The following is a 26,265-nucleotide window of genomic DNA, read 5'->3' as shown; positions in this document are numbered from 1 at the left end:
TATGTGCAGGAAGGGACATGTTCTTGCACATAAACATTCATCCCTGCAACGCACTTTCATGCAAGGGTGTCTATTTTGGCACTAGGCAGCTATTTTTAGGGCCAGTGCAAGGAAAAACACAGAGGTGCATCGCATTTTTGTAAATACGGCACAGCCCTGCATTTTTTAAATGATGCAGCACGGCACTGCAAAAGTTGCTGTAGCACCGCACTGCACCATTTCCTTTAACCTATGCCCCAAAGTATCCCTCTTTTGCTTTGTATTGGTGGGCAAAGTCCTGTTGCCAGCGACATGGGTCTCCTCTTTGTTGTCCTGAAGTCAGTTGTTCAGATTTGAACTCAGGGTGTTGGGGGATTCCTTGAATCCTAGATTTAGGAGAGTTAGGACAGCTAGTCCCTGCAGCTAGTGCAACCCTGAGGTGCCCACACATGGTGGGGTAGGTCAACTTTTCTACCCAGAACTCAGTATTTCTACCCATGTAAAGATGGCAAATTCCAATGTCAGATGTACAGATCAGGCTGCCCACCCTAAAGGTGTGGTCAGCCTTCCTGGCCATGTACACATCCTGCATAGCAACGTTCCCACCTTGCCCAGGTGCAAGCACACCTGGGGCAAGGGAAGGGATGTTTCCTCCTCAGGGGGCAGCTCCAATGCATATCAGAGGTTTTGTAGCATTTCAAGCTCACAGCTCTGATGTGCCAATTCCCCAGCCATCTGGGGAGGAGGGATGTGTAACCTCCTTCCTGCCCAGCCATTGTCTTTGACTCCTGGGAGTGATCACACTGCCTGGCAGGTCAGAATCTTTTTCCTGTTGGCAGCAGGTGGGGGAACGCACAGGCTGGTCAGCAGAACACAGTAACGCTGGGGACAACCAGTGGGCAACCTCTAAGGTGCCCTATGGGTGCATGTCATGTCACCCAGGGCACAACAATCGTGGAAGAGGTGAGAAGGCACATTACCTGATACCAAACATGACTTATTTTAGTGGTACCATAATGGAGCTGCCAATCTCGAGGGTGCCCAGTTGGCAGCCCATGTGATCCTATGGACCACTAACACATAAAGTGGTTCCCAATTAGAAACGCAGCCAGACTCATCCTCGGAACACCACGACACGAGCACATGGCCCAGCACCTACGAGACCTCCACAGGCTCCCCATCGAGAAGAGAGTAACATTCAAGCTACTCACCCATGCCTACAAATCCCTCCACAACATCGGACCCAAATACCTCAACAAAAGAGTCTCCTTCCATGTACCCAAAAGTAACCTCCCCTCCACCGACCTCGCCCTGGCATAGACCCCGTGCATCCGCAGAACCAGAGCAGGTGGAAGAGCCTTCTCCTACGTCGCAGCAAAGACCTGGAACGAGCTTCCAGTCAGCAACAGACACTCCCCCACTCTGCACACCTTCAGGAAGAGCCTCAAGACCTGGCTCTTCGACTGATCTGGAGCTGCACCCCCCACCCCAGCACCTTGAGACCCTCACGGGTAAGTAGTGCGCTTTATAAACCCCTGATTGATTGATTGATATATGGACATATAGGCTTGCACTTACATGTCCACACCTGAACTATAATGCACTCTGTCTCCTCGGCTGAGGAGGCCTTCCTTACGGGTGCTTTACATACATTAAAGGCAGTGTAGCTGACTGTGCCACACATGGTGGTGGACAGTTAAGTTTGAGTAGTTTGCACTGCTCCTGCAGTCTGCAATGGCAGGACTGCTGTCAGTAGGTTGCATGGGTCACCCAGGGTGGCACAAACTCATGCTGGAACTCTCGGGACCCCTTTGCAGGGGCGGCCTTAGGCATGTGCAAGCTGTGCACCTGCACAGGGCCACCAACCCCAAGGGGCCACCACGCCAATATATATCCTTAATATAAAAATCCTCTGAGGATGGATACATATTTGCGTGGCGGCCCCTGGCAAGGATTTGGGGGCTTCCGGCTCTGTTCCACTTCCAAACACCCTGACCCTCCCTCTCTACACTGGCCTCAGCGCTTTGCCCTGCCCGGACCCCCTCTTCCGGGGCCCCCTACCTACGCTCCCTGCCCAGGGCCACCATGAGCCTAGAGCCGCCCCTGCCCTTTGCTACCAATGCCCTTGACATCCCTGGTACCCAGGGGTGAAGCTTCAGGGGAGGGGAGGGGGGACATGCGTTGTTAGTGGGGTATGGTGACATGCCTGTCAGATTTTACCAGGAATTTTTACATAAACACAGACAAAAATTCACACACAATCTCTTCCTTTTTCTATTTCTATTTTAATAGTCCTCAAAAATGTTGGTTATTTTACAAAATATTGTGGGGCTTATTTACAAGCCCCTTGCGCTGCTGGTATGTCACTTTTTTCACGCACCTGCGGCGCAGTGTGCTGGCCCATATTTACAAGGCCACACAAAGCCACCCTGCGTGGCTTTTTATGGCCTTGTAAATACTGCCTCTTTTCATGCATCATTTTGCTTAACAGGGGAATGCCATGGTTGTTCCTGTGTGTGTTTCCATGCGACACCCATGAATTAAGCCGCAATCCAGATTTACAACATTTCGTAAGCCTGGGAATGCGTCAGAATCCTATGGCTCCCCAGGGAAGGCATAAGGAGGCACGACGAGAAGAAACACTTTTATTTGTCCTCATTTTATTTTTCTTTCTGAAGAAAGAGGAAAACCCATCAATTATTGTTTTTGTGTAGGAAAGGACACACTGTTGTAACATAGCTGCCTACTCTTGCCTATGATCTGTTGATGCGTCGAGATACCCCTCCCAGGGTGATTCTAATAACATACCACTCAAACAAGGTGCATGAAATACCTGCGCAGCATCAGCCTTGACCTAAGAGCTCTGGGTTCAGTTCAATGCATGAGAGGTTGGAAAAGACACAGTCCATGATGCCACATGCATTCCTCTGCTAGTAATCATCCTCTGATACTGTTACTCTGCTATTTGTTCTGCTTCCACTGATCAGACGTTTGACTTTCTGAGTGTATCATGTGGACATCATTGATATGGCGTTACTGAAGAAAATGATAGAACTACTCAGTGACAGAAGGAGGGTGAAATAGAGATTAAGCATATAATAATTATTTCTTTTATCATAAAGAAATGTAATAAATCAAAATAAACCAGTCCACTCAGATGATAAAAGTGAGAAAAAAGAAGAATCTCTCAAAATGAGATTTTGTAAATCAAACAAATAAGGTAACAAATCTAAACAACCCGTATATTGATGCAAACAAATCACTATGGTGATGTCATCCAGCTTTGGGGCAATGGCCCTAAGTTGCATTGCTAGATCACCATAGTGTGTTGTGAGGCCCTTAAACTTCAAAGGAATGCTTCAAAGATGCATCGCAAGCTCATTGAGCCTTATTGTTATGTCATCAAAGTGTCTGAGGAGATCATTGAGCTTTCCCGCAGTGCTATAAAGCTTGATCACAATGTAATTGAAGTCTGCTGTTAAGTAATAAAGGTGCATCGCAGTGTAATTTAAGTTGTTTTACAATAATGCAAAGCTGCATTGCAATGTCATTGGGCTCCATTGTTTCATCAAGATGCACGGTGATGTCCTCGAGTGTTATGGCAATGGTACATAGCTGTAACAAAATGTCATCGAGTTCTATTGGTAAGTGATTAAGACGCATGGCGATCCAACTAGACCAAATTAAATTCTACAAAGCTGAATTTAAGTCGCTGCGCTCTACTGTTCATACATTTGGTTGCTATATTATGTTTCACTAAGTCGGTTTTCTTAACCATTCTGTTGCCCGGATTTGCTTTACCCCCCTTACAATACCAATACAATACTAGGGATATACTCATAATATACCAGATATAGTGATTTGTTCCGGTGTCTTTTGATTGAAAGATGGTTATCAGAATCTCTGATTTCAAAGGGTGGGAGAATAGGAAGATGATTATCCAGAACACACCATCTTTAGAAATGTCATGTGCCGAGCAGACAAGAAGTTGAAGAAAACATTGACTGCACCGGGCAATAGTGCCTGCATATCACAGCTTGAAATGGGGTGCCTACTCGATAAAGTACACAATGGACAATGTCAAGGTCTCTCAGTTGGACACTGGTAGTGATAAAGTCAGAAGGCAGGATCTTCATAAAAGAGTTTAAAGGTATTCAGGTAGGAGGTACGCTCTTTATTTCATGTTAGGATACAGGAACAGCAGGCAGGTCCTGTCAGGGCTTCATCCTCCCTCCAACTACCTGTCTCCTAGGGGAACATCCTTTACAACGCGGATGTTACACCGCAGTTCCCTTACGACGCAACTTTTACAACGCAAGTTTTAACAACGAATTGCGCTGGGGGGCGCTCCAGGATAGTAAATAGTTTAATTTACTATCCAACTCCTTCCCTACTATCCACGGGGACTGGAGTTGGAATAGTAAATTAAACTATTCACTATCCAGCCCCCAACAACGCAAGTCGTGGTAATGACTTGCGTTGTAAAACATGCGTCGTAAAGTACTGCAATGTAAAACATCGTGTTGTAACAACATACATCCCTAGACATACTGTGAATGGGAACATACAGGATACCACATGTATCCAGTAATTTTAGTACAGGAGAAACACATGCTTGGTACTATTATTATAAGAATATACGGCTGCTGCATTTCACAGACAATGCAAATGTTTTGCGAGGTATTTTGGTTAACCCATGTAAATGTTAGTATTGAGTCAATACTGCATATGACAAGCAATGATATTTCCCCTACCTTATGTGGAAATGTTAGCAAACATCCTTCACAACACACAAAATAGAAAGAGCTAGACCGAGTGACAGCTGCTACTAGCATGATCACTTTCATCTTGAGTTTGCTGAAGATGCCTCAATATTATTATTTATAACAGCATTGGCCATAAACCCATTGGGGAAAGCCAGCTTTCCAGGAATCGACCTGGAACCTCACAATCAATATCTCCTTCTGGAGAAATTCATTCTTAGTTTGGTACAGGCAGTCCAGTTATCAACTGCTCAGAGGCAAATGAAGACATTATTTGACGATATTCCCGATAGGTTTAAGCAGGGAGAGCACAGAATATTATACCCAGAGGCAAGAAGGTCAAGCCTTGACGGGAAGCAAAAGATGGGAAATGGCAAGGACTTCTGCTCTGGGCAACAAGAAAGAAGGACTCAATTCAAGTGCTGCTTGGCAGATTCCAATTTATTCTAACTGCAGAACAATGTAATTGTAGGTTGTGTCTTGTGGGAGACAAAAAGAGTATGTATGACAAAAGACCAGAATATATCAAAACAACACTAGGCGTATGATGTTCAAAACAGAGGAAAAAGTGCTTGTACTCTTTCTCTTGGCAGATAAAAAGCTACAGGGTAGTCGGTAGGGTCTCTCCTCATCGCTAAAGATCATTTGAGACACCTACCAAATATCTCCACTCCATCGAAGGCGACCAGAACAGTTCTAGCACGTTAATCAGTTAAAGAAATGGGATGACCATTTGAAGTACCACCAGACTCAGAGACTTGGCCTCCTAATTTTTCTGTGGCAATTCTCGCTAACATGTGGATTACACCTTTTTGTGCTCATCACCAGAATGTTTTGTTCCAATGGGCCACAACTGAAACCCAAGCCTAGAAAAGGATCTCAGCCATTTACACGGTCTATTTTGAAACTTGTTCAGAAAAACCACCTAAAAAATCTTTAACACAATATCAGATTCTGACAGAACAACGTAACGTGATATGACAAAGACCTGACAAGATGACATAGAACAGAACGTCCAGAGAGTGTTAGCAGAAGACATAATTGAATCATTCTGAGATGTTCACATTGTTTTACTTCTGAAACCAGACGATTTAATGAGAGTATGTATGGACTTCAAATGAGCAAATTACCGCACCCAATTAAACCATTGTCCTGTGCCCTGGGTAGACGGATTAACAGAAATACTAGGCAATGCCCGGTTCCTTGATACAATCAATTTAACCAATGGGTATTAGCAGATTCCCCTTACACTTCACAATAGCAAAAGTGAAGTTTCTCTACTTTTTCGGGAACTTACTTTCATAATTGGGCACCAGCTACAGTTCAAAAGTTGTAGTATGCTCTACAACGAACCAATGTTCAATACACTTATGTGTACCTTGATGACATCATCATTTACATCACACATTTTGTACATTAGAAACATTTTATTTCCATCCACATTGGTAAACCGGTATTAAATGCCAATCCCAAGAATAGAGATCACTGAAGTCCAGTAATTTGCTGTACCCTGCGCAATGCAATGGGTTCATGGGTTCATCCACCTTCACATAGATAAAACACAGGCTAGGCAGTACTTGCCTTCCCGAATACTAAGAAAGCTTTAAGGTCATTTTAAAACTGATTTGGAACTATGCCTGATTCATACATCATTATGCAGAGAATGCAGTATCCTTAGAGTGTCTCATAAAGAAATTGTCCCATTTTTTTCTACCACCTTCTTTCCTTCTTGTAAAAAGACACTTTAGGGTTGCTGTGGGTACCGTACTATCTCAGCGAGAAACCAGCAACGAAGAACACCCTCCCTTGTATGTTATTAGAAACGTACTACCCAGAGAAATTCATAATTCACCTATAGAGAAGGAATGCTTGGCAATCAAATGGCCTTTTGGTACCTCATTATATTATTTGCTGGGCCGTTATTTTGGTTTGTACCCAAATTCTTCACTCCATTATTCAAATCAACTTATATATGATAATTGGAGGTGAGATGGGTAGGAAGTGGAGAAGCAAGTACTACTTTGGTGATTCACAGGAGGATGAACATTAGAAGGAGAAGGAGAGCAGAGATGAAGTGTAGAGAGATCTAGAGGAGAAGGTGGAGCAACATTAAAATGGAGAAAGTGGAAACAGCACAGTGAGCAGGAGATGATGAGTGGAGCAGAACCAGATAGCACAGAACACAATAATCCCTTGTAGAGAGGTACTGAATCCTCGTCAACTATAGTCTCAAAAGTACGACATGGTCTGACGCATGTGGTCTTTAGTTTCACTCAAGTGGTGGTTGATGCACAGGGGTGGTACATTAGAGATGGGAAGGCTAATGATAAGTTTGATATGATTATGATAAAATTGCATTCATTTATTTATTATATTTCACGCCATGCTCTTACATGCTCATGATATAGATATTTCGTTTTGAAGCCTAACCTGAGGAGATATAGGTTTTTGGTGCATTCGCTCGTCTACCACTTCTGTTATATCTAGGAATACATAAAAAGCCATGAATGTTGCATGGGAACACTCACGCAATCAATGCCCATGGAAATGCTTCCCTGGTGCAGAGTAATACAATGCAGCAATTTACACTGTGTTACATTACTAAAGATTTGTGTAGTCACTCAGTGCGACTTCATAAATCTTATTTTTAATTTGCGTCACTTTTGCACCATGTTGCGTGGTGCAGGAGTGACGCAAAGGGGCTCAGAAATATGGCCCTGAATGAGCACTGATCAGTCTACATAGTCTAAGATGAGAAATGTTAACTGTCATGTTGGCTTTGCCAGCGCTAAAAATAAGATTGAGGGTATGGCCCCCACCGTGAATCAGACTTTACAGTCTTTCCTTTAAGTCTATTTTAAATCATTGTTAAATATGGCCTAGGGTGCATTGGGAAGGGAGTCATCATCCCAGACATTGAAGATACCGAAGAGAGTTGGAGAGGAAAAGCCAGTTAACTAACTAAAAATGATGCAACTTGACCTACATGATCAGCACGATCATTGAGAAAATTGGGATCTGCATGAGGGCAACAAGAGATAAGAAGGAAGGGGCATATTATCAAGAACAGCGATACAAATTATCGCTGCTTTAGCGGCAGGAAACTGCCTCTAAAGCGGAGATAATGGGCTTGATAATATGCTCTTGTGAATTCCCTTAGCAGCCCAGGTTCTGGTGTTAACCTGGGCTATTATCGGAATTCACATATTCGCATATTATCAAGCCCATTATCGCCCTAAAGCGGTGATAATTTTAATACCCTTTCTTGATAATATGCCCCATAGTCTTCACTTGACCACTCATTTCTTAGCTATAACTGATGAGTCGCTAATTCCAAAGGATTTCGACTGGCTGCAATTATTGGTAACCTAAACTCAGTAATAAAAACAATATAAAGAATATCACAGTGGTTGGAGTCGATATAGCCCAGTGTTTCAGAGACAGGTGGAAATTAATTAATACACATTACAGAGACTCGTGTTTCGGTGATCCACTGTAAAGGAGGTGCGGTAAATTAACTAAAGCTGCCTCATGAGGTGAGAAAGTTTTGTGATGCAAGAGAAAATGTAATCTGGTTACCAAGAAATTATGGGAGGTACTGTGAAGCTGTAATAGTTAATGTGTTCTGTAGAGCCAGAAGTTTCTTAGCTGTAGAAGTAGCATTAAACTGATATGAACAGATACTACATTTGATCTCAGCTAAAAAGGCAGAGAAGCGACGGTTGTAGGGGCAGCATGATGTGTTATTGTACCATCCAGGTGCAGACATGTTTTTTTTGTTTTTTTGGCAGAACTGGCACACCCTCTGCAGGCATCCGCGCCATTACACTTGATAAAAAGTTGCTTTAGCCATTTATGTAATAATATGACCCTGAGAGTGGCTGTCCTTCCAGAAGTACTGTTGAAGTTATACAGAAGAAATTCACAACAAAAAAGCCTCAATGTCCTGTCTATAACAGACTACTGTCTTGGAAGTAAAACATTCATTGTATCTTGGCTTTAGATGACTTTTCCCTGGACCTAACTCAATTAGGTAGTCAATTTGCTCAAACTTGATCCAGAGCGCAAGGTTCAATAACTGAGATATTATAAAGCTGTATTTTAATCAATTGAACAAAAACATTAAAACGATTCAACCTATTCCCATCTCACCATGCTATCAGCCACATGACTACTCCCACTGCAGTACCCCCGACCCTCAAATTGCCCAAAACCAAACATAACATTTGTCTTAAAGACATTTCCTCATCCCTCTCTGACTGCTATGCCTCTTCAATCAGTCACACATCTGATTCAGTCTCGTGGTCAGAACTTTACATGCACGCCAAAAGTCTTGGGTTCTCTGTAATGAATTTTGACATGAAGTTTGGTAGTTATGAAAGTTATGAACAGAGGTCCTACCTGTACACCACTGAATGGTAGACACAAAATATGATGAATTATTGTGATCGTTTGTAGATTGGAATATAGCAGTTTGGTTGGAGTCAGATTTGACAATGTCATAGACCATTGTGTCCATGTTTAAGAAACGCTGACAACAAGTCATTATGGGCTTTTTTTTAAAGTAAAGTAAATATTTATTTATTGATTAAATGAAATCATTACAATCGATAAGAAAACCATACATGAACAATAAACAAGCATTTACAATGCAATGGTCTCGGCATTATTAAAGGTAGAGCTATTGGCATTGCTCATGACATTTTTTTTCATTTTATTTTTTAAAACATAAATAAATGGTATTGTCATTTACAATGGCAATAGGTGAGCTTTAGAGAGTAGTTGAGAGTATTTGCGGACACAGAGCCACACACACACACACACACACAAACAGAGCCGCGCACATACACACAGACAGAGCCACGCACACACACACAGACAGAGCTGCGCACACACACACAGACAGAGCCACGCACACACACACAGACAGAGCCACGCACACACACACAGACAAAGCCACACACACACACACACATAGACAGAGCCACGAACACACACACACAGAGCCACGCACACACACAGACAGAGCCACACACACACACACAGACAGAGCCACGCACACATGCACAGACAGAGCCACGCACACATACACAGACAGAGCCACGCACACACACAGACAGAGCCACGCACACACACAGAGCCACGCACACTCACAGACAGAGCCACGCACACACACAGACAGAGCCATGCACACACACAGACAGAGCCACGCACACACACATAGACAGAGCCACGCACACACACAGACAGAGCCACTCACACACAGGCACAGAAAAACCGGGATGACAAGCAGGGAACAGAGGCACAGAAAAACCGGGGGGACAGAGGAACAGAAAAACCGGGGGAACAGAGGCAGAGAAAAACCGGGATGACAAGCAGGGAACAGGAGTAAGATGCAGACTAGAGAGCTCTCTACTAACTGACAGCACAAGGCTGATTATTGCATCTTTTCTGTACTTCATCTGCTTTTCAAGTTTGAAAGCCAGCATATTTTTGTATGATCCTATAGTGACTACCAAATCTAAAACAACAAGAGCTTCAGATTAGTCCATAGTAGGCATGTAACATCACCTAAGACACTCTGGTCTAAGAAAAACTATACTCAAAGGCCACAGAGAACTGACTGCCAGTCGAGAATCCTTCAATAGTGGCACATGATATTTTCTGGACCTTGTTGTCATTAAAATTGACCTACTCTTTGTTTACTCGAGGACATACCTTCAGGGAAGGCCTGGATGGGGGAAGGGGAGGGCACTAGCTTTTTGCACATCCAAGCACAAAGTTAGTTATGCAAAAATGCATTTACGAATTTTAAAATCAAGATCATGTAGCGCACTCAGAGCATGGAAAACACTATTTTCCATGTTTGCCAACTTAGGGTTGATGAGAAGAGTGGTATTTATTTATTATTTATGTAGGAAATTTGTTAAGCGCACAAATACCTGAGGGTGTCTCGGCGCTGAGTATCCACTATACTTATCCATGAGTAGTTATTAAATAGTGCAGCCAGGTTATGTTGTTCGTGAATGGTTATTGTTTGAACAACCAGGTCTTTATCTGTTTACGAAAAGAGAGAAGGGAAGTACAGGTTTTGATGTAAATTGGAAGACTGTTTCACAGTTTGGTAGTGGTCACTATAAAGGACCTGTCTCCCCAAGAGACCTTCTTAGTCCTGGGAACCGGCATCAGACCGGCCGTAGAGGAACGAAGGGATCTAGCCGGGTTGTAAGGGCAGAGTGCATCCTTTAAAAAAGCAGGCCCTTGAGAGTGGATTGCCTTATAAGCAATGCAAAGTGCTTTAAATTTAGTTTTCTTCTTCACTGGCAGCCAATGAAGCTGTTGAATAGTGCCAGAGATGGATGCGTATTTAGGGGTGGCCGTAATCAATCTGGTCGCAGCATTCTGCACCAGCAGTAGCTTTTTTAGGACTCCTTCCTGAGCATTGACTAAGAGCGCATTGCAATAGTCTAGCGAGACATAACTAGAGTGCTAACCAGGGTTCTAGCCATGTTTATGGGGAGATAAGGTAAGAGTTTTTTAATCATTCTCATGGTGTAGAAAGAGGATGATACTACCGCATTAACATGGTGCGTAAAAATGAGTTTAGTGTCCAACAAAGCTCCCAAATTTCTTGCTTTGGTCACCGGGGAAGGGGGTGGTCCCAGTGCGGCAGGCCACTAGGTAGGTTACCAGGCTGGGGAGAGATTGCCGAATACCATCACCTCCGTTTTATCGGAGTTTAGCTTCAGGTAGTTTGTGGACATCCAATCACGTATGGCTAACATTCCCTGATTAAAATTGGAGGCCACTTCATCTCCATTTTTGTTAATGGCCAAGACAATCTGGGTGTCATCAGCGTAGGATGTCACCGCCAGGTGATGAATTTTTATGATCCTCGCCAAGTCAGACACATAAATGTTAAATAGTGTCGGACAGGGAAGAGTGAAAGGGGGTGAATTGAAATTGCCAAAGTCGACTGATTGCACACGATCAGTGAGGAAAGAAGAGATAAGATCTTTAGCGCCACCTGTGATCCCTGCCACTGCGACACGGTCGATCAAGATAGAATGGTCGACCGTGTCAAAAGCAGCCGATAGGTCCAGCAGGATCAGCACTGCTGCTCCTCCGTCATCAAGTGTCATCCTGATTTCATCTGTAGCTTTAATAAGCATTGTTTCCGTTCCATGTCCTTTTCGAAAACCAAATTGTGAATTATCTAGGCAATTGTTCTGATCTATGAAATCAGAGATTTGGGTGTTCATAATCTTTTCCACAATTTTGGCGGGGAGAGGGAGGCAAGCTCTAGGGCGGTAATTAGCGACTATAGAAGGGTCTAAGGAGCTCTTCTTAATAAGAGGTATTATAGTCGCCTTCTTCCAGATGGAAGGAAAAATGTTAGATGAAAACATGGCGTTAAAAATATCTGTAAGTTTAGGACTTACAATATCTGAGACATTTTTAAGAATGGAGGGGGGACATGGATCCTCTGGTGAACCAGAGTTCGTGGTACAAATAAGGTGAGATACCAGTTCCAACGGGGGCTGAGTAAATTCCTGGAAGGAGTGGGGGAGGAATGAATCAGGCGGGCTGGGGCGTGTCCGTGGAAGGGATATATGTTCATTGGGGGCAGTAGATGGATGCCCAGTAATAGTAGTGTGAGCCTTGAATTGGGTGAAGATATCAGTCACTTTCTTTTGAAAGTGATTTGCAAAGGAGTCACAGAGCTCTTGCGTGGCTATGATGGGGGAGGTTGCTGCTTGTCCAGAAAGACGTGTTACATCCTGAAACAGTTGTTTAGTAGAGTCATGTGCGAGATTGATCTGGGTCCTGTAAAATGTACTTTTCTCCATAATGATAAGCTGCTTATAGTTAGACATCATGACTTTATAGCAGGATTTTTGTTCTGGGTCATAGTCTCGTCTCCATCTACGTGCCTGACGTCTGCATTTTTGTTTTTCTTGTCTAAGAGTATCATTATACCAGGGTGAGGATTTAGAGGCCCTGTTAGTAGATTGCTTCTTTAAAGTTAATTCACAAACATTTGTATGCTAAGCCTTACAACGTATACACTCGAAGTAACTTGCAGAAAAACAAAGCAACTGTTTCTCTGATAGGAGAAAAAAAAATGTAATGTGGTATTATGGGAAAGAATGTTCACAGGTAAAACATATTTACTCCTTGAAGGAAATCAGAAGCAAGAAGTCAATGTGCAAATGTACTTTTGCTATACATATGTAAACTATCCACTTAATGAAACAAATCTACCTGAGTACGGACAAGGAAGACAACTACTAGAAATCTAGAGTCGCCCTGACTCTAAGGAGTACCCACTGCGATTGTTGTGAATATATCAAAACTGACAAATCTACTTCCAACTAAAACTAAAACCCACATGCCTACATGTGTAGACTTCCTACTTTTTAAATGTGGGTTTGAAAATCGGGCGCGCGAGGAGGGGGGGGGGGCGAAATCGGACCTGTAGGGGGAAGGAATGATTCACTCACCATGCAGTGAATACTGGCAGAGACATGTAAAGTATTGTAGAATTATGTTTTGGTCAGCACAATCCAGACAGAACGTGCATTTTATCAAGCAGTTGTTAATCTAGACAAGAGTCTAGAACTATGGGATTGCTGCAAGGCCATACTTATGGAAATACGGCATTATGCAAATATCTGTATGACACTTACTGTTTAAAGGAAACTGCGCGTTGGCACTGATCTATAGACCGATATGTTGGAAAAAAACACAAAACAATGTGAGGTGTCTAGGTATCTGGTACACTTTCTAAAATAATCTTTCTAAAATAATAAAACGAAAGACTTCTGCTGATGAAACCTAAGGCGGTGATGTAACTGGCTATCTGGTTTAATTAGCTGGATGAAAAATATAAGTTGATAGAACCGTAGTGGGTCTCGTGGGAGAATTTGGTGTCTCAGTGTGTTACTTAGGAGTTTTGTAGACTTTGGTGGAGCGGGGGGAGGAAGCTGTGATCTCAGTAAAAGAAAATGAGGGTTCAGATAAACTTCTAGTGTGTTCTGCATTTTAACTCTTCATCCAAATACAGAATATAAAGGAAAATTAAAACGATTCAATATTGTCAAAAGATATACATTAACAACAAGGAACAAAACATGGTCGCTTAAAAGACTGTAAATGTTTAGAATTTAGTCGCATGGACCGTCTCATCGCAGAAATTAATTATAGCTTCTACAGCAGTGACAAGGTGGCCTTTCGTCAGAATCTTTGAAGACCGTTTGTCACCGATAAATAGAGTGCCTGGTTGTGCCACAGCAGCAAAACACGTACATGTGTGTTACATGACAAAGCATGAGTGATCTTGAAACAAGCTTTTTTTAAAGGAACCCCACTGCATCAGCGTGGATGACTACAACGGCCAGGGGCTCCGAAAGGCTCAACTATAATCCGGGTAGACCGCTTCCCAGCGCAACTGCAGTTCAAAAACAACAACAAACCGCCAGTTGTACCTGTGAATTTTCGGCTCTCCGCATGGTTTTATGCATCATGCTGCCAGCATGGTTCCCGAAGTTGAAAGAGGGCGACAATGCAGGGGGTCCGAGTCAGTGGCCCTCGTGGCCAGCAGCTGCTTATGGATAGCAGATGCATTCTACAAAGCAATAGGCACGCATTCCTGGTTGGCAGAGCGCTACAGAAGATGGCGCTGCTTTAAGGCACACACAATCTACAATGTAACGGAGACAACCATAGGATAAGGAGTGACAAAAGAGTGGGGGTCTAGTGGCATATGCACGGGCACTGGAAGCCAACGCAATTGAGAAGAGGCGTGAGATGGCTTCACCTTCCCCGCGCAGGCAGGCACCTGTGGGTGGGACGCTGGCTGCCGCTTGGATTATCCATGCAGACCTGCAGGTGCTGCACCTGCGGCTCCTTCCTAGAGCGGAGCCGTTCCTGTGTGGATGAGGTTACCAACTTTTCAGCTGAGTCTGGGCTACCCAAATCTAGGCTTATCCGTGCTGCTTGCCAACCCCCACACAATACACTGCAAACGAGATTTACATGGCACACCGGGTCTAGCATTAGGCAATGCGAACAGCGCCTGCTCAGCCACTCCAAGCTGTTCACGTGCGTTGTTTACAAACACAGCAGCAGCACGGTCTCTCCTTACCTGCTCTTCAAGCCCGAGTGTTTGTTTGTTTTCTGGTGCTGGAGGGCGGCAAAACCAAGCTCCGCTGAAGCGGCTACGGAGCCTCCACGAAGTGCACTCCTGGCTCCACAGGCAGCTGGTACGGGAGGTGCTCGCTCCCCCCCCCCCCCCGTTCACTGCCTGTTCCCACCACCTGTGGGACCCTGGGGAGCCCGAAGGGGTTTTGGTAGATCTAGTTACCGTGCACCTGTAGCAGCAGGCGCTACGTTGGCCGCCAAAGCATCTTAAAACGGTACACAGCCGCTTTACGGGAGTCATCAAAACAAACAGCTTTTCTTTCAAAATATGGCCAGTTTTTCGTAGCGCCAAAATAAAAAGGTTGGGGAGAGAGCCCATTTACAGTAAGCTGGGGGGAGGCAATTGGATCACAATAAAGCAGCACTAGATCTATGTGTTGTCTTTTCAGGGGTGACTGCGTGAAAGTACACAAAGCTCTCAAGTTTCATGTCGAACGCGTGAGAAGTTCTTCCAGGTAACGTTTTTTCTTTGTTCTGCGATTTGTAGTTGGCGATTTGTAGTCCTGAATTTTAAACAGTTCCAACAGGATAACAAAGCCATGAAAGCAAATCAAATCACTGGACTGTATGAAATGCGGTCGGGCAGAAATGGCTGCCGCAAAGCTCCGAAATTTTCGGAATCGGGGCGTGTTTTTTGGTGAGTGACGGATGACGTCACAGATAGAAAGAACCTAAAAAACCCACCCCCGAATCCGAAAAAAGACGGGACTTAGAGGGAGTGACGCCCCTCTCCTCCAACGGTTGGGTAGCATTTACGAGGTCAGCCAATGGAGAAGAGGGGCGGGTTCAAGCCCCCTACACTAAGAAACATAAAATCTTGGAGCTCTGCCCACTGCTTACGCAGTGTGACGGAGTCTTTGACCTAAAAACGACATTATAACTTCAAATTCAGTAAAAAAAAGAAAAAAGACTTGACCAAATCCTGTTTTAAGTGGTCACAGCATAACATTACATGAGATAAACTTTTACAAAATCATTATATACACAAATAAACTACTTGACCCAGTAAACTTAGCAACAGTAGGAAGCATAGGCAATGAGCATGGTGACATTATGAGGAAAAGGAAAGTAGAGGGACGAAGTACGAGAAGTCATGAGGCAAGGGACCCTCCTTAGTTGAATGTATTGTGTGATGACTATGTGATATAAAGTGTGATTTTCGCGTTAAGACTGACAATAGAAAATTATGTTCATGTTATGGTAGCCATAGTAAATATAGGGCTCAGTTTTAAAGACTCACGCAGACACAAAGATTTACTTTTGTCAGCTGTGTACTTTCTCTCATTTCAGCAACCAAGATGCTGTAGTTTGTGTTAATTAGATAGTTACAATGTTTTGGTGTCTGTGAGATGTGTGTGTACTATAGAGAGTGGTTAGTGAAGTTCAACAACTGTGACTGGGGTAAGCTGACCATGAGGTATTATTCTGTTACAAGATATCTCTTGAAGATCGTGAAGTAGAAAATGGCTGGGAAGAAGGGTGAAGCCTTCTTATTGGGCAAAGCTCTATCCTGATTGGTCCCCTCTCCCAGAGAACCATGGGGATTGTTGCATATGCTTGAAAATTGTATCTTTTAATTACGCATTGCTGAGCTAGTCAGACTCAATACCCCTTTCAACTCTCTTGAGATCCAACGCCCTACTTTGCTCCAGCTCAAAAGAGATAGACTCCTAAGCATATCCATTCTCACTTCCCAGAGAAAGGCCCATATTATGAGTAAGGCAGCCCATAGACTCGCCGTACACGTGGTGGCAGTCCAACGACCATCACGCTGCCAGAACACCTGCTGTATTAGGACTACGGTGGTCGGACCACCACAAGATCGCTGGCACCGCTGGGATCAGGGATCCCGCTGGGCTACCAGTCTTTCACTGGCAGGGATATGCTGGTGGTGCTGCAGCCGGCACCACCAAGCAAATTCTAAGTTGCCATTTTACCGCCCTTTTCAAGGCGGTGAAACCACCATGAAAAGGGTTGCGGAATGGCAACATTAGGGGCCCCCTGTTGGATTTGGGCCTGAATGTGCATGCAGGGGGAAAATGTAGCCCCCGAGATTTGCACCCCGCCTACCTGCCCAGTGTGGCATGTGTCACACCATGCAGAAAGGTGCAGTCGGCGCTCTACATGATAGACTCTCCTATGAGCCTAGCAGTCCGCCGCCATCACACTGCCTGAGGACTACCCGCCAGACCAGGATTTAATTCCTAATCTCACCGGGGTTCACACCACAGCTTTGGCGGTCCTACAGTTGGCGGTGCATTGCACCATCCCCGGTAGGACCGCCAAAGTCGTATTAAGGCCCTGAATCTTTCTATTTGCTATTTTGAATAGCTCTGAATTAACTTGACTCATGTGTCTATAGGATGATAATCGATGTATGACTGGTTGAATAATTTGAGTTTGTAACTTTGTTAGCTACTAAACCTTGATGATTTGTAAATCTCTGTTATTCTTTTGGAGCCTAATGTGCTATTGATGTATTGCTGATTTGTCAATGGGACACCTCAGACGGGACTAAAGATTCATCTGCAGCTTGTACTTGAGTTTGCACCAGTGTCTTGCAAGGTGCAAATCCAATCCCCTCCTTTTTCAGGCTTGGATTCCTTCTCACCACACTTTGCCCTCGCTGACATTTATTTGTGAAATAATTTCTAGTAACTACGTACTCCAAGAGTATACCACCATTGACGCTGGGTCTCTATACAGAAAATTAGTCTTGGTTGACCGTCAGTGATTGCAACGCGGTCTTGGCTGCCACCTCAAACTCAGGCCACATTTACTGTGTTTGCCTAACCAACTTTTATTTTAATAGAAGGGTCTTTTCTTGCAAAAAATAACTGTCCTGATGATAGTCTAATAGACTGGTGCCTAATGCCCTATCCCCACTGCTGTTTAATTTATACTTGCAGCCTCTGATTGCCTCCCTGGCGAGTATGGGCTGCACAGTATACAATTATGCGGATGACACGCAGCTGCTGCTGAGTGTTGACAACACAAACACCGCCCAACTCCACACTCAGAATATCTTGAGACACATGGTCCAGTGGATGACAGGAAACCTCCTAAAAATCAATCCAGATAAGACTGAGGTCCTGGTGATTTCATCTGCCACCTCACCATGGTGTGACCTCTACTGGCCCGCAGAGTTAGGTCCAGCCCCAAAACCCAGCCTGAACGTGAAGAGCCTGGGGATCAAATTGGACGGTGACCTCTCTATGGTCAGCCAAATCTCCTCAGTTGTGGGCAGCTGTACTAATATTATCCGACAGTTACGGAAATTAGTGCCTATCATTTCCCAATCTATGCTACGTTCCATCGTCACAGCTACTGTGATCTCACGTATAGATTATGGAAATGCCCTCTACCTTGGCCTACCAAAAACCCTGACAAATAGGCTACAGGTGGTGATGAACAACGCCGCCCGTCTTATCTTCAGACTGCCAAGACGCACTAAAGCATCCCCCCTACTACAAAGTCTCCATTGGCTCCCTATCAAGGAGCGAGTGGAATTTAAAAACTTGTGCATAGCCCATAAAGCCATCTATGGCATGGCGCCCGCATACATTAAAGATCGTCTGGCAGTGTATAGCCCAAAGAGAGCTCTCAGATCCTCAGACTCTCAGCTACTAGCCTGCCCTCGGTACAAACTTGCCACCAAGGGCGGAAGAGCCTTTTCGGTGCTGGTTCCGCATCTATGGAACACACTACCTGAGCCACTACGTAAGGAAGGAAACCTCCTACGTTTCAGAAAGGGGCTGAAAACGTTGTTATTTAGGAGAGCCCTATGAGCCACTTAGGCTAGTGGATGCCCTCTGTACTGTCGAAGTTGTTGTTTACCATCGATTCCCGAACGCTTAGAGGCCTGTAGGTGATTGAGCGCGCTACAAATCAAAAATAACAATAACAATAACAATGCCACAAAGACCGAAACGTCGACTTCTCCAACTCCAAAGAAATTCACTGTCTTTTCAGTAACGTTTATTCACTGTTGGATAACAGTTGCTTTTTGATTATGTTTGGAGCTGATGTATGTTATAAACTGTTTGTCTGATTGAATTGTGCATCTTTTCATGACAGTTTTTGCAGATGTTTGTCCTCTTAATGTACCCCCATCTACTTTGATATATAAAAATATAAACTTTTTCTATATAAATAGTATTTTCCGTGTGCATTGTATTATCAATTTACATTGAGTGTTGTTGTCTTTTGGACACGTTTGAGTTTGATCTTACATGACTTACTCTCCAAATTGAATTTAAAAATTACAAATGTACTAGAAACAAAATCCCTTGTAGACAGTCTTTGCTCTGAATTGTTTATTGCCCAAGCCTACAAGGGTATATTGGGTTTCCCAGATCTCTTAGAGTCCTCTATTACGTCATTACTTTACAATAAATGTCCACCATAATATGTCAGGCTGCACTCCTGCACCTAACAAGTTGATATGACATCATAGTGTTTTAAAGCCATTGAGTCTTGAAGCACCCTCTGTCCTCAAGTAAGATGAAAGAGGCATCCGACTCTTTCCATGCCCTGTCTGTAATACCTATTAGACAGGTGCAAAGTTGCCATCAGTGCAATGTAAGTGGGCATGGCCTACTTAAAATGAGTTGCTGACTTTGCGTAGATTTATACCACAGATGTAGGCATCTGAATACAAAGGTACTGGTTGCACGCAATAACAGTGCACCATCCACCATTTGAGTCACAACTCACCAAGTTAGAGTGTGCATATTTCTTTTTCCTGGCAGGAGCATAAAGTTCCACTTTTTCAGCGCTGTTCCCGTTGTAAAGCAGGACCATCCTCGCCGGCAGCAAGCTACCATAATCTAGCAACATTAGAGGTTCTATTTTTGAGAAGGGTGGTAGACCATCTCAAATTTGTCTAGCAAATCATTATTTACAAATTACAGTTATTCAGCAATGATTGTTGAATACCTCAGTTTGTCTTACAATATAAAATATATGTAGGTGTGCAATTTTCATGTTACCGGAGTCATACTCAAAGCTAAAATCAGCATTTGCATATATAAATTCTAAAAAGCCAAACAAAGCAAGAGGCAGTGACTAGAATTAGGCCATGGTAATGAATGGCAAACTGGACAGTTCAGTCCTTCATGTTACCTGTGCCTAAGCTTGGTTTCTAAACAGGGTTATGACTGACATTTTCAATTAAAGGACTCAAAATGCAAGCCAGGACTTTGCCAATGATTTTTATGAAAGTTTCTTTGTGTTATGGCACAGTGCTTACAGATGCCTCTATTTTGCTTAAGATAAAGCTACTGTCACTGGCTGGGCTGCCAGCAGGGTCACATAAATTATGTAGCAGGGGAGGAGCAAATTACGTGGCAGGGTTGACTCAATTATTTGGCAAGAACAGGCAAATGATGTGGCATATTGCAGCACATTTTGTGATAGTATTACTTCATTATTTTATAATTTTCACACATGGGAGCACAGTGTGGGCAAATATTTCATCTCATTAGTACCAGTTTAAACATCAGAAACAGCAATAAGCAACTGAAAGATCACCATTCAATCTGCATGAAAGACCTTCCAATGCGTGGTAACACGAGTCACCGGGTTTTTAGTAATTCTCCTGTTTGAGCTAGAAACCATTTTTTTAAAGCTATAGATTATGCAGCATGGCAGATAATGGATCACATGGCAAATGCAGCAAATCCATTAATATGCAGAAATGGTGCAGCCCCAGAATCACATAATTTCAGTGGCCGTGGCTACCAGTAAGACCTTGAATGGACTAGACAACCTACTGATTTTCTGAGTTTTTCCGCTGCTTAGAACAATATGTTTTGCCTGGTAGCGGGGGTTCAGATTCCTACACAAGGATAACTGGATTCAAATGAGTGACCTACAGGTTGCCAATAGGTCTTAAAAGCCAGTGTCTGAGGTCAGGCTTCTAATCTCAACTACTGGGTTATTATAGTTATGAACAATAGACCTCTAATGACCAGTGGCGGCTCCTCCATGGGGGCATCGCCCCCCTGCTTTCTCGCAGTGCGAGAAGGCAGAAACATGAAATGGTAAAACTACCATTTTATGTTTCTGCTTCCCACTCTGCGAGAAAGCAGAAGTGCCTGGAGGGCCTGGTTGTGGGCTGGCAGGTGGGCTGTCCTGCTCGAGGGCAGGGGGGAGTGGCTTACCCACTGTTGTGGGTACTGACTGTTTGGTCGGCCCCAGGGCCGAACAAAGCAGTCATGCGCACTCCCACTTTTTCTCCATGTAGGCTGCATTCAGCCTACATAGAGAAAGTGACACGAACGGGCGTTCTCCGCTGCGCCTTACAAATCACAACATTGGCTTAGTGGAGGGGAGGGAGGCTGCCGAGGCAAAACGCCGTCAGGAGCAGTGGCAGGCAGGAGCTGAGGCGGCGGGCCTGCTTATCTGGAGGTCGAGGAAGGTAAATTTTTTATTTGAATTACTGTCCCCCCCACCCGCTAGACCCTTCTACCCAACCTTGCTTGCCGGCCGTGGCCGTGACTGAACATAAAGAAATGTAAATGTGCGCACCAACTGCTCAATCTGCAAATGTAAAGGGTGCCAAGTTTGGATGTGTGTTGTCAGGGCCGGTCCTAGCCATGGGCGGTATGGGCAGCTGCCCAGGGCCTCACGCTCAGGGGGGCCCCGCCGCCGGCCCCGCAGTTGCGGGAATAAATAAATGATGATGGGGAAAAGTGCTGCGCAGTGAGCACAGCACTCACGCAGGGGCCGGGCCGCAGGCTGCAGGCAGTAAGTAACTAAGGCAGGGAAGGAGGCCTGGGAGAAGTCAATGTTCCGGTTATGAAGGCAGTGGGAGAACAGTGATCCGAGGTGCTAGGACAGGCGTGTTCAGCTCTGGTATTAAAGATAGGGGCATAGAATGCGAGGCCCCTAGGACAGGCTAGTCAAGTCTTTATTATGAACGATGGCTGGAGCTGAAGGTAAAGAGGGTCGGGTGCTTCGGCGGAGCTCTGGTATCAAAGGTTCAGATTTATTTCTGCATTCTTCCGTCCAATAATATTGTGTGTGTTTATTTTGCAGACAGTTACCAGGCCTCGTTCTCCACAATCTGTTGCACGTGGCCCCGAGGTCGAAGTGCCTGACTGAACTCTGACTTGACATTGGGAACATCTGTTACCGCCTCTGATGCGTGTGCCTACAATCTGCATTTCTGCGATATTCAATTCAAGGGTGTCTGCTGGCTGCAAAGAAAGTGCGAGAGGAGACTTCTAAGAGCTCTGTATTCATTCAGCCATTATTCATTAGGCATCACTGCCCCCTGGGCCCCCGTAGCCCCCTCTCTCTCTCTTACTTCACCTAGGGTCTCTGCGTCCCATCTTTGAGCAGAGCCTGCTGCTACTTTTAAGTCAGCAGGTCCTGCACAATATAGGGAACAACACTTCCTGCGCACGCATGCAAAGACACCTGCATGCCCCCCACCACCTAGCGTGGTTGGTGGTGGTGCGTGCCCTGTTGGTGACGTGACGCCGGCGTCGCCCGCCTTGAATCTTCCTCATGCAGGTGACAGTGGGTCCCAGGGCCGTCAATCTGGTAGCGAGCGAAAGTGCTACCAATGACGGCCCTGGACATGATTTTATGGCCAGCCCCTGCTCAGTGTGACGCACTCAACTGATGCCAAATAACTAAGATCATAAGTCCTGCGAAGTCACTTTCTGTGATGTCACTTGGAGGGGCCTCACATCTTCCCTTTCGCCCGGGGCCTCAGAAGGCCTAGGACCGGCACTGTGTGTTGTCGTTGGCTTTTATTTGTTACACCTGTCTGCATTCTTCTCTGCCTCTGTTCATGGGTGCCTGTGAGTTTCTGTTTGTCGGTCCTTGTTTTCGTCCATGGAATTTGGCACAAACCGGGCACATGTATATTTAAATACAAAAATTAAAACTGAGCAGTTTAGGGTCTTCTGTCTTTCTGCAGGATTATGTAAAAGTCTGTCAACGGTCTCCCATAATATACTGGGAAATTTAACAACTTTAGGATTAGAAAGGCATGCCGTGCGTAAATAGATTTTGTGTTTTTCTGCACAAATAGATACAAATATGCCTGGTGTCTATTATGTAATAAGCAATAGGGCTGGACCGAGATTTGTATAGTGTTCAGTCAAAGTGGACAGTTTTGGGGTACACTTTGCCTTGACAGGTCGCTTGCTCCTAGACAGCCAGATGCAGGAAGTTAAGAGTGACCATTGAATAACTTTTCCTTGCTCTTACCAAACCATGCGGTGGATGGAAGAGCAAGCAGGGAGAGGCAGACTCCAGCAGCGAGTAGCGGCAGAAGCATCATGTTGGGGCTGGCCGGATAACTGTGAACTCTCTCTGCCTTCTCCCTCTTAGATGTCTCATTCCTTCTTCCCTTTGGAAGGTGGGTTGCTGACAGGTGAACTATTGTGGGAGGGGTCACGGGTGAGGTGGGACAGGTAAATGGGCGCCCGTCTTCAAACCGTGGCTGGGCTGGAAGCCAGTTTTTTTGGCTGATTGATGGAATCACTTGAAGGTAGACACTAGCAGCCTGATTCATCAACAACCCGTTTTGCGAGTCTATAATAGAGATTCATAAGGTATCGCTATTACAGGCTCGCAAAACGGGATTCATGTAGGAATCGCATATTTTTTGCGATTCCTACATATTCCTTATTTGCGATTAGCAAATTGCTAATCGCAAATAAGGAATAACTCCCCATTCATTCCTCTGGGCCAAAAGGCCCAGAGGAATGAATGGGGAGTATTCCTTATTTGCGATTAGCAATTTGCTAATGGCAAATAAGATAGCGATTTAAAGGGTGCCAGGGGTGTCCAAAGGACACCCTGTAGCACCCCTTAAATGCAAATTTAAACAGGTGTTGCGCAACATGCAACTTAGAAAAATGCTTTTAAAAGCATTTTTCTAAGTTTTCGCTATTTACCACAAGGTTTGACCTCGCGGTAAATAGCGGGCCGAAATTGCGAATTCGCTATTTAAAAATGGATGATGAATTGCATTTAAGGAATCTCAAATAGAAATTCCTTAAATGTAATTCCTCGCAAAATAGCGAAATCGCTATTACCGATTTTTGCATTTGGGATGATGAATCCCAAATGCAAAAATCGCACTCGCAAAGGGCCAGATTCTCAGAATCTGGCCCTTTGCGAGCGCAAATCAGCTTGATGAATCAGGCTGTTATTCTTTATCAGATGTATTGTAAGGGACCTAACAGCTATAATGTAAAGTGTGAGCTTTTAAAGATGGTTACCAAAAAACAGGGTTTCCTGAAGACACATATTCATTCTTTTTGAGGGGTATTGTAAGGGAGCTACAGGCTAAGCTGTGTGAAGTGTGTGCTTTTAAAAGACCGTGGCATTATAAACAAAACTGCACTTACTGAGTGCAGTCTGCAGAAAATCTATATTTTGGAAACACTTTTTATCTTAAACTTTTTAGTGTATTCTGAAGCAGCCTATTTTATACTGTGTGTAATGCAAGTTCGAAGCCTGTTATGAAGTTCTGTGGTTATACTGAATAAGCAGTTACCCACGTTTTATCATATGAAATCTCTTTATTGATGTCTTAACTATACTTTCACAATTGCATTAGTAACCTTCTTACTTTCTCACATTTGCTTGAAAATGAAACATTTGCCCGCTCTTTTTTCAAAATGTTCTCAGTTGTTTGCCACATTGCACTCCGTCGCAACTTTTACGGCTCACCATGTTTAAATGTCATCAGCTGCCACTGCTAATGAATTATTGGCTTACCTTGTTCTCGAGGAATCCATGTCCAGGACTAACTTTGCTAGGTGCTTCCTCTGTTTTTGGATGTTGGGTATCTCCACCTGAAGGACCCAAGGAAGAAGATAATATGTGACCAACTTGACACTGTCAACCAAAGAGATTTGGTAAGACGCAATGAAAAACTTTACAAAAGTAAAAAACTGATGGAGCCCATCAAATGTAAAACAGATCACTGTCCTTTTAAGGCTTAGTTGACAACAAAGACTCTCTGTATTGACTCATATTGAACTAGATGAACGTTTCTTCTTATAAAAAGTTTGTAGGATTTACTAACAGCCTGATATGGCAGTGATTGAGTTGGTCACTGTCAGGTTGTCACATGCCAAATGCAGCCTGACATTTGAATAACTCTGATTCAGCTCTGCTGGTCTGTCTTTTATCAGTTTTCCTATGAAGTAGCTGTACTGTAACAAGAATTTATAAAAATATAATAACACTTGGGCTCAGATTTACTAAGATTTGGCACGATGCAACGCAGCAAGACAACTTGCTGTGCAGAATCAAACGAAGAGAGCAGAATTGACCCATGTTTACTAATATATGGCGTATTCCTGCTCTCTCTCTCTGCTGGGGCACTGCGTGCTGCTTAAAACCAACACAGGTACCGTGTTTAAAGCAGGATTGTTTTTGTGCAGAAAGGGACACCTTCCTGTACAAAAACAATCCTCAGAGGCGCTTTCCTCCTTCTAAGTGTGCTGCACAATGCAGCACTCCTAGAAAGAAGACATATCGAGGAGAAATAAATCTGGAAATGGTACAAAAACCATGGGTGGATGCATGGAAATACGCATGCTCTATCCATGAAACACCCTCCCAATGAAGATTAACGAAAGCCAGCAGCTTGCGCTGTACTGCGTTACCCCAGATTTACTACGCCACGCAAGGTGGCTTTGCATGGCTTAGTAAATCTGACTTAAAGCTTGTGTCGCCTTGTGTGATGCAATGGCGACAGGAGCCCTTTGCAAATCTGGGCCCTACAGCTTCACAAAAAAAGAATATTATTTAATACCAAACAGTTATGAGGCTTACATTTAAAAATGACTTGTGTTACCCTTTGCACAGTGCCATTCTTAACCTGATTCAGCCTCCTTAATTCATTTGGAATGAGAAAATATCAAGTTAGGCTCTAAAACATAAAAGGTCAGACACACAAGATCTGACCACTCTCTCAGTCTGAAAAAAACTGTCCTCTCTTCCATCCTACTGTTGGGAAGTGGCATTAGAAACCCTTACCTCGGCCAAAACAAATAAAGGGTCTATAACATCTCGTTCCACCTCCACCTCGAAGTGTGTCAGCTCCTGGGCAAGTTTATCCTCGGCTTCCCCGCATAACCGGAGCATCTTCCTGTGAAGAGACAAGAAAATGCCTGTTCATGTTGGACAGCACATTATCACCACAGTCTCTGAGTACAAGGGGAGAAATATGGGTACGGCTTTACCTCAGGGAGCCTGTGGGTCATGCTCCCCGAGGAACTGTAGGAACACCAGTTCCTGAGCAAAGAGTATAATCCAACTACACAGAAGAGGCAAAACAGAA

General features: G+C 44.2%; 1 protein-coding gene and 1 pseudogene across 1 annotated transcript in view; both read right to left on the bottom strand.

Moving 5' to 3' along the window:
* Positions 1-26,265, bottom strand: part of ARHGAP44 (Rho GTPase activating protein 44) — a 524,893-nt gene that overhangs the window by 131,440 nt on the left and 367,188 nt on the right. The window contains exons 5-6 of the mRNA XM_086928736.1: positions 25,962-26,073; positions 24,693-24,769 (exon numbers count right to left, since the gene is read on the bottom strand). Of these exons, the coding sequence (XP_086784862.1) occupies positions 24,693-24,769; positions 25,962-26,073 (189 nt within the window). The remainder of the gene's footprint in view (positions 1-24,692; positions 24,770-25,961; positions 26,074-26,265) is intronic.
* LOC147702004 (U2 spliceosomal RNA) lies at positions 8,282-8,462 on the bottom strand (annotated as a pseudogene).

This window comes from Lissotriton vulgaris, chromosome 7 (assembly GCF_964263255.1).
Source record: "Lissotriton vulgaris chromosome 7, aLisVul1.2, whole genome shotgun sequence".
Taxonomy (NCBI): domain Eukaryota; kingdom Metazoa; phylum Chordata; class Amphibia; order Caudata; family Salamandridae; genus Lissotriton; species Lissotriton vulgaris.
The sequence above is the reverse complement of the archived record's forward strand: the minus strand, read 5'-3'. Positions and strand labels throughout refer to the sequence as shown.